Source organism: Nyctibius grandis, chromosome Z (assembly GCF_013368605.1).
Source record: "Nyctibius grandis isolate bNycGra1 chromosome Z, bNycGra1.pri, whole genome shotgun sequence".
Taxonomy (NCBI): domain Eukaryota; kingdom Metazoa; phylum Chordata; class Aves; order Nyctibiiformes; family Nyctibiidae; genus Nyctibius; species Nyctibius grandis.
Window position 1 is genome coordinate 15,243,468 of NC_090695.1, and position 12,400 is coordinate 15,255,867.

At 37.5% G+C, this 12,400-nt stretch overlaps 1 protein-coding gene across 1 annotated transcript in view; it reads right to left on the reverse strand.

Moving 5' to 3' along the window:
* The window catches only part of HCN1 (hyperpolarization activated cyclic nucleotide gated potassium channel 1), a 219,626-nt gene that overhangs the window by 30,650 nt on the left and 176,576 nt on the right, over positions 1 to 12,400 (reverse strand). The window contains exon 5 of the mRNA XM_068423180.1: positions 12,248 to 12,394. Coding sequence (XP_068279281.1) covers positions 12,248 to 12,394 — 147 coding nt within the window. The remainder of the gene's footprint in view (positions 1 to 12,247; positions 12,395 to 12,400) is intronic.

Below are 12,400 nucleotides of genomic sequence, written 5' to 3' on the forward strand. Positions count from 1 at the left end.
TGCTTGTGCTTTCTTTCCAGGACTAGACACACATTAAAAGCAAGGTGGCCTGATGATAGCAGGGCACTCGGAAACTGCCATTAGCATCTGTGCATGAGACACGGCAGCCACAGGATGCAGGTGCACAGGCAGTGCCACGTTCTTTACATCAGTTAAATATTGTTTTTCAAAACAATTTCAGCTCATCTGCTTGCCCAAAGTTTCAACTTTAATTAAGCATTAATAGCATTTAAGTATAATTACATTACTCACTTCATGAATTAAATATAGGCTGAGGATTATTTCCATAAGAAATATGTTCCTATAATTTATTCAGAAAGATTTTCAAATGATCTTAAGACTATATCTTAATCTCTGCTTTTACAAATAAATTTATCTATATGGATTTTATATCATAGGACAGCCTTTAAAAATCTTGTCATTACAGTTCATTTTAAGGTAATATATTATAAACATAGACTGGTGGCATAAGAAATATGTGTTGAGATATACTGTAAAAGTAAGAAACATAAAGACCATATTGGAGTACATAATGCAATGTATGTACTTAGTACTATGCAAAGACATCAACAGAGTATCATATAGTCTTTTTCTCACATAAACCTTGGACACATGCGTTTGCATGTATGTGCCTGAAAGTCTGTGTATGTGTGTATATATATGGATATATATGCTCTCCCACACATATTTTTATATGTGTACATAGACATATCTATATGTGTACAAATGTACATATTTGTACATTTAATGTAAAAAAAAATCAAAGTTCAACTAATTAATGTGTCCCATTAGAACTGTATTTCAAATTAGTTTTAGCTAAATATTTAGAGGTCAATCTAACTTATATAAGATTGTGTACTTGTATAACTGAAGTTATAATCTACAAGCAAAAAGGTGAGAGGAAAGAAGATTCTGCTCCCAGTCCCAGTTATGTTCTTTGGAAATGAAATGTCCTGATGTTCCCTATTCTGCAAGGACACATGATCTGTATCTATTTTCAGTGAACATCTTCTCACATGGTGGCCTAAAAATAGGCTAGCCATGAACTTTAAATAATGGCTCAGGAAGGTTATTAACCTCTTTCTCACATTCTAAGTTTGTCCCATTGCTGTAAGTATCAATATTATGAAGAACGTATCTGGTGTTAGAGAATGACAAAGCAAGCTACATACACCTCCATTTCTGCTTCTCTGCTGATGTCATTACCTCTTAATTCCTCTCAAGGTCTGTTATATATTAAGCTGTCCACACATAATATTGACAGCATTTCTGTTCCTTTCAGTAGTGAATCTATTTTGTGCCAGATGCTAAAAAGGCATGAACTATTTCATTTCCAGCCGCTACTGATGAGAGACTTTCTACTCTTGGTGAAATGTGGATGATTATGAAAACTCATGTTTTCATAAATACACAAGTGTTTATACAATGTGTGGCAATGAGTGGTACAATGAGTAGCTAGATTTTTGTTTTGGGGACTGTAGATGTCTGCAGTGGCCACTGTATTTCCCAAATAATCTGTTAAAACTCCCATAGCATAATGCTCTCATCAGGTATGTTTTTCAAATGATTCTCAGTAGTTCTATCTTTTTCTTACCTTTTTAATAGACACAGACCAGTCTTTGCTTCCCAATTTTCAATTTAGTACAAGAAAAAACTCCTTACTATGAAATAAACTTATTTTTAATACATGTAAGTGACATTCATGAGATCACAGGAACAAATATTAAATAGTTTTCAGTTGCACAGTTAAGTAATGACTGCAATCCAGGCTAAAATGAAAACTGTTAATTACAAAGAATGTGGCTTTTCTTTAAAATATATATAACCACACAGGTATTTATTTTAGCTACAAAATAGTTTAGCCTTCTAGCAAGGCACCATCCATGGCTTCGAATGTTCCACTGCGATCAGAGCACACAAACATGCAATGATCAGTTCATAGAACTTGCAACCTTATTAGTATCCTCTCAACCAACCACAGACTTTTTGCTTTTCACAAATGAGAGAAAAGAAAAACGGATTTATTCAGAAGAAAATTAACAGACAGAGACTCCACAGAACAAGAAGGGAGATTAAAGTCCTCCAGGGGAGCTCCTTGCCAGTCAGTACTCTACTCCTACTGAGGCTGGCTTAGGATCCAGTGCTGCCACTGAGCAGAACTGTGTGAAGGTATCATGAAAGAGATGGAGACAACAGATAAAAATAATTTCCTTGAACTCAGTCCAGGAGCCACCAGAAAGTCTACCTGTACTCAGAGTGTCATACTCCACATTTCGCACCAGCTTTTAACTCCACTCATCTCTAACAAACTTGTACCACAGTAATTTAGTCCGAAGGGGAGAAAGACTCATGTTAATAACTAAAAATATCAGACACTAAGTTCCTTCAGTGTTAGGTACTTATCTTTAAATTAAACAAGTGTAATTCAACAGCTTGTGCATCCATATCTACGCTAAATTTCATTATCTGTCCATTTATAAGTAATTTCAAATTTTTCTTTGCAATTCCCATTTCCATTTAACATCTTATATAAAGACTCTTCATCAAAAGAGATTACACTTTCAAAAGATTATTTTGTAACTGAGAAGGAGAACCCTGGTTTTTCAGATACTAAGACTTTAGAAAAAAAAATCAGTATTTCACCTTTGGCTTACCTGCAAGACAGCTTTTGGAGAAAAGATTATAAGTATTTGCTTATTGCGTTTGCTAAATAACAGTAACAGTCCAAAATTACAGATTAGACAGAGTTTTGTGCAGGTTTCAAAATAATGTACAATTTTTTAATTCAAGTGCCATTAGGAAAAAGGCAAAACGATGATCTAGCATTGCCACGATGTGCCGATTTTAACTTGGATATCTGCCACAGCTTAAACAAGATTTACTTTCTTAAATCACCAGGGTACTAACTGGAAATTAAGCTCATAAAGGTGCATTCAGAACAGATTTTGTGCTCTGTTGTGTTTTCTTCTCCTTGTCTTTGCCTTTGAGATCATATGCTTTTAAAAGGCAACTCCAAATTTATGCATGGGAAATGCTGTGTACCCTTCTGTATGCTGTTACTACCATAATAATAGAGTGCAACTGAGTGCATAAAAATAGGCACATGCATTTGCTTCTGCATCAGACGGTTCACGGCATATCTATCTCCTCTTGCTGGTGGTGAGTCACAACACTAATCTTTATTTGTGGTGTCTTTCATGGACACTGGCACACTTAAAGGGTGCCCACCCAACACAGAAACTTTTGTATTACATGACCTGCAAAGCACTTTTACAGATTCCAAACAAGTGTGCTTCAAAAGACGTTGGCCTGCTTCTGGACCCAGAATTTAAATTTCACAGTGAAAACTGAAGGAAAAGATGCTCCTTCTCACCACCTCCACGGATGAGATTTACATGTAAGGGATGTGGGCACGTCCATACCGTGCATCCCTGTCTCATCTGCACGACATTTTCTACTGGGATCAGGGCTGCATGCTGCCTTTTACTTCCCCTCTTCTCCTTCCCATGCTCCCCTTATGCAAGTGCCATGTCTTTTTACTGCAGAAGCCGATGAGGGGAAAATGGAGAACCCTGGCAGGTACCAGATTGCTTTCCTGTAGCAAGATCCTGCATCTCCTAATCTTGAATTAAAACAGACCATGTAGTTTCCAACCCTGTATCAAGAATTTTCATTTACTTATTTTTCATTTATCTTCACTTATTCTCTAAAGGGTTCAAAGGGACATGTGTTAACTTCTGCTGTTTTAATGCAAAGGACTCATAGTCACAAATCAGGGATTAGGGCAAAAGTTCATTTGTTTTTAGCTAAATAAACCAAAACTTTACAAATCCTACTAAAGAGGACACTAGCCAAGCCAAAGCAAGCACAGTGTTAAAAGATTGTTTTCACATAAGGAGAGCTAACTCAGAAATCATCTGAAGTACTTTGTTATTATTTTTAACCTCTTAAAAATCAGCAATTCCACCTATAATTGCAATAGCATATTCAGACCTAATAGGAATGAACATGCTGTGGTAAGCATTGTCTAATGTGTAGTAACCTTTCCTGGCTTTCAGCAAAAGCTGCATGAAAGAAAAAAAATAAAAACGCTCGATTCTTTCCATCCGCTGCCCCTAGCACTACCTGGGTATCAGCTAGCTAAACAATCCTTCACTTCATTAAAAATTGAGACATGACAGACGCTTGGAAGCATGATCTTGGAATGAACTGGTGTGAAATTCTCCTCTGCGGGACAGCACTCCTGTTGCATTAGCTGCTGTTCACTCAATGCATCAGACCTGGTGCCCATGAAAACCTTTCTGATTCTGCTCTTCATATGCCTGAACTGCAGTTCAGATGAGCAGGCACAGACTGGATTTACTCTTCTATAATGGGATTTGACATCTCTCACAGCATTGAGTTTGCATCTAAATAGTCTGGTACTTTTCTCAAATAACTTTCTATGAAAGGCAACTACTGCACTAAGATTTGGGGATTTGATTTGGATTAGTATATTGGAAGACCCCATGAAAGAACTGTCATGTATGAAATATTTATTAAACAATTATGACAAAAGAATCTCATAGGTGCAGTAACAAGAGTGTTCAAAATCATAATTACTGAGAACTGCTGGTGTATTATTATCTGTATTATTGGAAGCAGATAAATCTTTGTCACTGTTTAAGGCTGGCAGGCTGTTGAGTGAACGTCACATGCTCTATTAACCCTTTCCTTCCCCAGAGGGGAAAAGGAAAAGAGAAAAGGGAGAGAGACTTATGGGTTAGAAAGTTACAACAGTTTTAACGAACAATAAATAATGAACTATATACGAAACCAAGATCGAGCTCCCTCGATGATGATCCTGTCACCACTGACGCTGTAGAGCAGGCTCCAGGAAGTCCGGACTGGACTCAGCAGCAGATGGGAACTGGGTTCAGGAACGCATGGATTGGGATCTAAGGCAGGAGAATGGGCAGAGTCCTCCCCGGACACCGGCCATAGAAGAAGAGAGCGCGTGACCCTTGTGATCCCTCAGCTTTATACTGAGTATGACGTGTGTGGGATGGAATACTGCGCTGGTCAATTTTGGGTCACCTTGTCCTGTCCATTCCTCCCCACAGGGGTGACCCTTTTATGGCCTTTCACTTGTGGCACACAAGAGACCCAATGGGGACCCTGGTTTCCATGGGAACAAGCACAAGCAAGAGCCCCTCCGCACACCACTGCCACTGCCACCCCAGCAACAACTGTAAACATCAAGCGTTATTAACTCCAGGAGCGGACACTGTCTGAGCAAACCTGTAGTCAACTTCAGAAAGTACAGTCACTTAGAAGAAACTTAACTGAAAGGAGAATTGGTTCCATCCTAGTCCAAACCAGGACAATCTTGGACTTGCCAAAGCATGTCTCAGCTCAGGGCGGATTTGATAAGCACGTCAAACACAGAAGGGACTGTGATCAAAGTTTCTTGAATATGTGAGACAGCAATGAAAGTAGCTGACAATTCAACAGCTGTGTGTCTCAACTACAGCATCTACACTCGTGTATGTGCATACATTGAGGAGCAAACACACCCCCCACAGTTCAGGAAATTAAACTACATTGCCTTAGGTCCCTGGGAAACAGATTTGAGTGTGCACAGTTTGTTACCATGTCACACCCGCTGGGGCAAAGCATCTTAAAACACACAGTAATCCAATCACCTGGTGATTGTCTGCTCATTTCCAAGACTAAAATGACCCATTTGTTACTACTTTGAATTTTAAAAACTTAATTATAGTCCTCTCTAAGAGGTTTTAGGAGCTTTGCTTAAGCCTTCTATACTTAGACTATTATTTAGGCATACCTTACACAGATCTTTGAAAAATACCAGTACTTCTTTTTTTTCAGCATTTGTCAAATACATAATGCTGTGGTATATCAGCATTTATTCTGCAAGACTGACACACTGCATAATTCATTCATGACTTCAGTACTCCAGAGTATGAACTAAAGTATGTTTTATCTCTGTCTACATGAAAAAAACCTTTAATGCACTAGATAAAGAGGTATTCACTCCCTCCATATAGCTATATAAAGAGATACTTAAATGAGTTCCAGTAAGACTACATCTATAATTCTGATGCATTTTCCCTAGTTCCCCTCTTTAAGCTTCATACCAAGGTTCACTGCATATAAAAATACATAAAGTAGAGTAGATTATAATGAAAGAATTACCCCTCTGTCTTTTATGAGCAAAATTTATGGACTTACCTTGTTATGGAAGCAAAATATTTCAAATCTCCAATAATTTAATATTGACTCTGATACTTTTTTTTTGTTTTTTAAAAAGCTCATTTGATTTTCTACCATTATTTTAATGTTTGATGGCCTGTATACAAAAATTATAACGACTACGCTATTAAAAAGGATTGAAGCTTACTATGGTCTAATCACACACACTTAGGCCTCATGCTATTAACTCTAGAGTTGTCTCATCCTTTGTGCACAGGATTATTGTACAGTGTAAATGAGAATATAATGTTTTATGATTTCTAAAGATAAGTATTAAATAGAAGGAAAGATATTACAAAAAGAAGTAAGTTTTAATTTAAAAGGAGAAGGTTAACAACTGGGAAAAAATAGTGAGGTTACCAAACGGATAATTTTGAAATTGATTTTGAAAGGACCAAATACTTTCTCTAAAAACATACTCAATTTGTCTACATGTACCTAACTGATTTGGTTTTAGTCCTGTTTTCACTTAGATACAATTACTATTATCAATTATAAATCCAGTAATGGAAGCTTTCCATTATTTTGTTGTGAGAGTACCTCCCTTACAAAAAATGTCACAAAATGCCACCCTTGATGCAACACTAAGCACCATGCAGGATCTTTTTCAGAATCTCACACCTGACTCATTAGGCTGTAATAGGCACCATAATGTACTTACATTCACTATCCCTATGGGAACAACAAAGGCCAAGAATTTCACACAGTTCTGCTCAATTTCAGAAACGGCACTGTGTAAAGATGAAGCAGCTTGTTAAAAAGAAACTAAAAGCAGCTTCTTATGGGCTGTTTGGAAGTTACTGATGGAGAGCAATGTTAAGTGATACACCTAGACAAATACATAGAATAATGTATCCATTATCTCTTAGGAGTTAGCTCTTACAGGTATAATTTAAAAAAAATAGTAAACTCAATTGTTGGAAGTGATTAAAAAAGCAGATTAATGTTAGGAATTATTAGGAAAGGAATTATTCGCATTATTTTAACATCAGTATGCTGGCTGCAGATCTGGTCCTCTCATCTCTAAAAGGCTACAGTAAAGCCAGGAAAACATTTTGAGAATGGCAAGAAGGATGATCATGGGGGTGAGCTGGCTTCCATGCAAAAAAGAATAAGTAGAATAGGTCTCTTTACCTTAAAAAAATACAGTTTAAGGATGCTATCATAGAAGCCTATAAAATTATAATCGGCATGTGAAGGGTGGGTAGGAATTGACTGCACTATCACTTTTGCTACAAGAATTAATGGACATCAAAACCGAAAAACAGTAGGATCCAGGTTCAATCCCAAAACGAGGAGGTGGTTTCTCATGCAGCAGGTTACAGGTCTGTGCTCCTTGACAAAGGATGGTGTGGTTGCAGAGAGAGTACATGGATACAAGAGGAGTATAAGTAACTGGAAGAGATATGTATTAATGATTACGCAGGAGACAAACCACATCAGTCTCAGAGAATCCCTTGAACTGAAAATATTGGGAGCCTAGGAGAGACATTAAGGGAAATACCATTTTTGCCCTGTTCTTGTTCTTCTCTGGGCATCCACCTACAGCTAATGCTGGCGAGGCTGGTGGCTTGGACAAATGCCAGAGCTGAGCCACTTCAGCATTTCTTATACTCTGTTCTTAGATGAAACTGCCTATGTATATTTCTTTAAACTTTTGGAATTCAGGTGTCCTTTTGGAATAGATTTCTCTCAGCTTTGGGTTTTTTTCTGTTTGTTTTTTCCCCTTGTTGTCTGTACCATCTCCATTTCATGTCTTGACAGTTATAAAGACCACTTTTGGGACTAGGGCCTTCTGATGCCAAATGATGTTCAAGCATGTAGGTGGCAAGAACTCTGAGTTAAAAAATGTGAACTTTAGAAAACTTCACGAGTATCTCTGTCTGCTGAAGAACCAGAGATGATATTTATACAAGGGAAACATGCTAATTGCTACCAATTGCTAATTACTACCTCAAGAAATGAGGGAGGGAGATAGTTAATTGCAAATGCTATTAAATTCAGAATTTATTTCACATGTCAGGTGCTGTTTGAAGATGTAGCTTTTTTTCTAAGCTAGTCAGCTAGGTTTTCTTTACAGTAAGAGTGTGTGTGTGGGTAGTGGTATGTGCAGAGAGATCCTGATGAGTAGCTCAGACTTGTTGTACAACTTGTATGGAGTTACAGATGATAGGTTTGGTGAACCCAACCCTGCATGGCCTTGAAGAAGCAATTTGAAATCCTCATCTCTACCAAAACTGTAACTACCAGGAGTCTTCTGACTATCTGATTCTCAAGAATGTTCGATAATTATTAACAGATAAGTCTAACTGTGAAAAAGGGAATATGCTTTTTAGTAAGAGCGACATTTCTAAATTTAATGAAAAGAAACCTTTAATTCTTTACTTTCATCAGAGAGCACTTTTCCTCATGAGCAGGCAGTAGCACACCACAGCAATGCATGGTTAATTCAGTTTGTGTGTGTAGAGCTGAGAAGATCCAATTAACTACATTACCATGGGACTAATATACCCAAAATGTGCAACTAACTTAACTGAGGAGAAGATTAAGTTTTTAAGTCCCATTTTCTAATAAGTGGCTATCTTAGTTCCCAGTCATTGAAGGGCATCTCTTTATTAATACAAGCTTATCCTTGAACGATACAAGTCAGCTACCAATTGCTTTATCCAGCTATGAAGCACCTAGAGCGAGTCTTGTAAAATTTAAAAATGTTCAGGATTCTTTTTTTCCTTTTTTAATGAAGCCCTAGTTAATTCCCCACAACAAATATGACTATTTCTGCTACCCAACAAAGTTAGCCACTCACACATGCATCAAACCTTTTCTTAGCTTTTCATTATTTCAGTCATCCAATCCACTATGAATGTTCCATACATAATTTTCAGAAACTCAGTAAAATGAATATCCACTCTCTTTTACCGAAAAAGTCTTACTGATACTATAAGCATATAGAGCTTTATTAGTAGTATTTATCATGTAAGAATTAATTTTACACCAGATTTTTACTTCTAATTCTATATCCTTTATCTACTTTTAATGGTTGAATGATCACATTTATATCATGCATAATTACTTTTCTGCTAAAAAAAAGTAAGCCAAAATTTTAAAACATGGACCAAAAAAAGGTCAGCACTCCTGAAGACAGCCTAGCTATGGAAAATTTCAGCCCATGCAGTAAACTTGAATTGCTGAGAACAAGGAGAACTGAAAACACTGCAACTTTTTTTATAACATTTTATGATGTTCATGCTATAATTATGCAGTATGTGTGCTTTCTTTTGTTCTGCTTACTCTAAGTGAGGAAATAATGATTTCAGTTGAATGTCTTCATCAGAAGCTACTTGCATCAAGCTAAGTATGCCCTGTGGAGACTCTGAATGTTTAATTCCTACCCTATGCTAAACAAAGTACAATAAAATGTAGGATTCATTAAAAACTTAAGAAATGCAGTAAATATTTATTCTTGAATGATGCAGCTAGGGTATCTGTGCTATCACCTGGACATTATAGTCTTGGGCAGTTATTGGCACATAAGATGATGGTATATCCAATATACGAACAATTGTGTTCTGCCTTTAAAAGGCTCTAATTTATTATCCATTAGTAACATCAAAAAGCCACTACCTGCAGTACCAAACGGCACATACTGAAGTGGTAGCTAAAACAGAATTTGAAACTGCTAATCTAAGCAAAGACCCAAGTGGTGTTTTCAGGGCACAGAGCGTGAGCTGCCACCAGAACTTGGACAGATTCATTGGGAAATGTGTTCTGGCATTGCCACTGTCCAGTTCTTACTTCTTCTTCTTTTTTTGGAACAACTACTATGTTGTAATCAGGGCTGTGTGCAACCTGATTGTAGCTGAGTAAATAATTTTTTCTTATATAATACAGAGAACAAAGAAAACATGCTAAGTACAGCATGATCATAGCAAAACCAGAAGCCACTCCTTGTGTGAAATTCTATTCTTACTCCACGTTTTTAAAGGCTTATTAATTTTTGAAATTGTCCATGCTTGATCTCTCCCCAGAAGTGCTTTTCGTTTTTTATGCTTGACCAAATTTGCCTTGCTGCTCTTAAGTAATAAGAAAAAAGGAAGGGAAGGGGCCAGGACTAGGGGAAGATGGGAGGAAACAAAAAGGAAAAGGAAAGGAGGAAAAAACAGGTAATTAGAATGCCATAACAGCAAATTGTTGTTAATAAAAGAAGAGTTTGCAATGGAAGTGTATTAGATTTCATTTATGGAGAAATGCTTTCCTTAAAAGGGGAAATAGATGAAACTGTTTCTGATGTCAGTGATTGATGTGTTTGTACATGTTTCTGTTCTTTTAACAAAAAAAAAGCTCCACACTAGCCAAGATTCATGTTTTGACTGTCACTATACTCTAGGGATAATTCCCACACTTTTCCTGTCCTACATGATAGATTTTTATAGTACATTCTCTTCTTGACATTTCGAAAGCTACTGAGGGGAGCCACAGGGTAAACTGGCAGAGGCAGTGCAGAAGCCAGAGCCCTCCACCTGCCCTCCAAAACACTTCAAAATTCACAATATAATGAAAGGGCTCAGCCTACATCTATGTTAGGGAATTAAATGAGCCCAGGCACTGGAATTCAGTCATCTGTACTGTCAAATTGTTAGAACAACCATAGTTTGGCCTGATTTTGACTTGAACATTTAGCAATGACTCAGCAATTTTGGGCACTGTTCACCATTCCCAGTTGTCAGTTTGTAAGGAGGAAGGCCACTATCAGACTTTAATAACACAGACGGGGCGAAACTGTGCCTGCCACCCTCACAGCCCGTGAACGGGCAAGGCATTGTTTCTTATTAACTATTTCAAATATGGAACTTGATTGATTTTGGCAATGGATTGTATGACATGTTTTCCCTTCACAGAGCAGGATTCAATGGTACAGACAATCAATCACAGACCTATGCTCTTCTTAAGCCACAACTTGTTGAAAAAAAAACCGCACAACCTTCACATATCTTTCCAAAAGTACAGATGTCATCCTGTGCTCTGCTGGGTGTATATATATATAGACATATATTCAGCACCACTCCTCCCAGAGGATACTAAAAGACATTACTTGGTATCGCTGAAAATTACACAGGTTTCATCATGTATCAGACTGCTCCTCCTTTATTCTTCCCTTTACTTGTTTCTTTTATCTTTTCCCTGTTTATGCTTTCCTCTCTCTACGTTTTTCAACTTCATTCTTCTCTGGTTCTTTTTTTCCTTCTTTCAGTAGAGGATATTAGCCAACTAATTACACAAACATCCTTGAGTAGGTCAGGCATGAGTACCATGCAACAGAAGGCAGTAAGATTTATATTCCCATTAAGCAGCTACCTCTGTTACAGCAAGATGAACACTGCCGTCCTCCCACACAAGCACCCTGCCAAAGAAAATTCCAACTGCTTCCACACTTACCATACCATACCATACCATACCATACCATACCATACCATACCATACCATACCATACCCCCAAAAACTGGAACACAGACTAGAGTTTTAACAAAAGAGATTTTTTAATGTCTTGTATATCATATTCCAGCTTCCTCATCTCAAGTAAAGACCATCTTAACCAAGGATGCTACTTCACAGAATGAAACAAAGCAGTTCTCTCTAGCAAGTCAGGAGAGCAGAAAAAACCTTTCATCCAGGACCATTCTAGTCCAGCCCCTCTCTATTTTAAAGAACGGCAGAAAACCATGAGTTTGTCTCAACCATTAAGGATGGGATTATACTCTTTGACATCCTTCTGTGGCAGTGACTCTGACAGACTGGTTCAGAATAGAGCATAAATCTGCTTATTTCTTTGTGTTGATCTAATATAAAGTTAATTCTCCTGGTCATTCACTGACTAGGTCAAATGAGATTAAATGTTACAGAATAGAAGTAGAAAGAGCATTTCAACACAGAAACAGCAAAGACATGAAGGTTTTCTGTACCATGAAGAACTACTCAAATGCTTTAATCTTACCTCCCTGAGAGGATCATTGAGCTCATTCAAAATGTTGTCTTCATCAAAGATCTTGCCTTGGTAGCGGTGCTCATAGTAATCATGGATCTTCTGGCGCATATCAGCCGGTAACTTGTGGAATGACATGTACTGCTCCACTTGCTTGTACTGTCA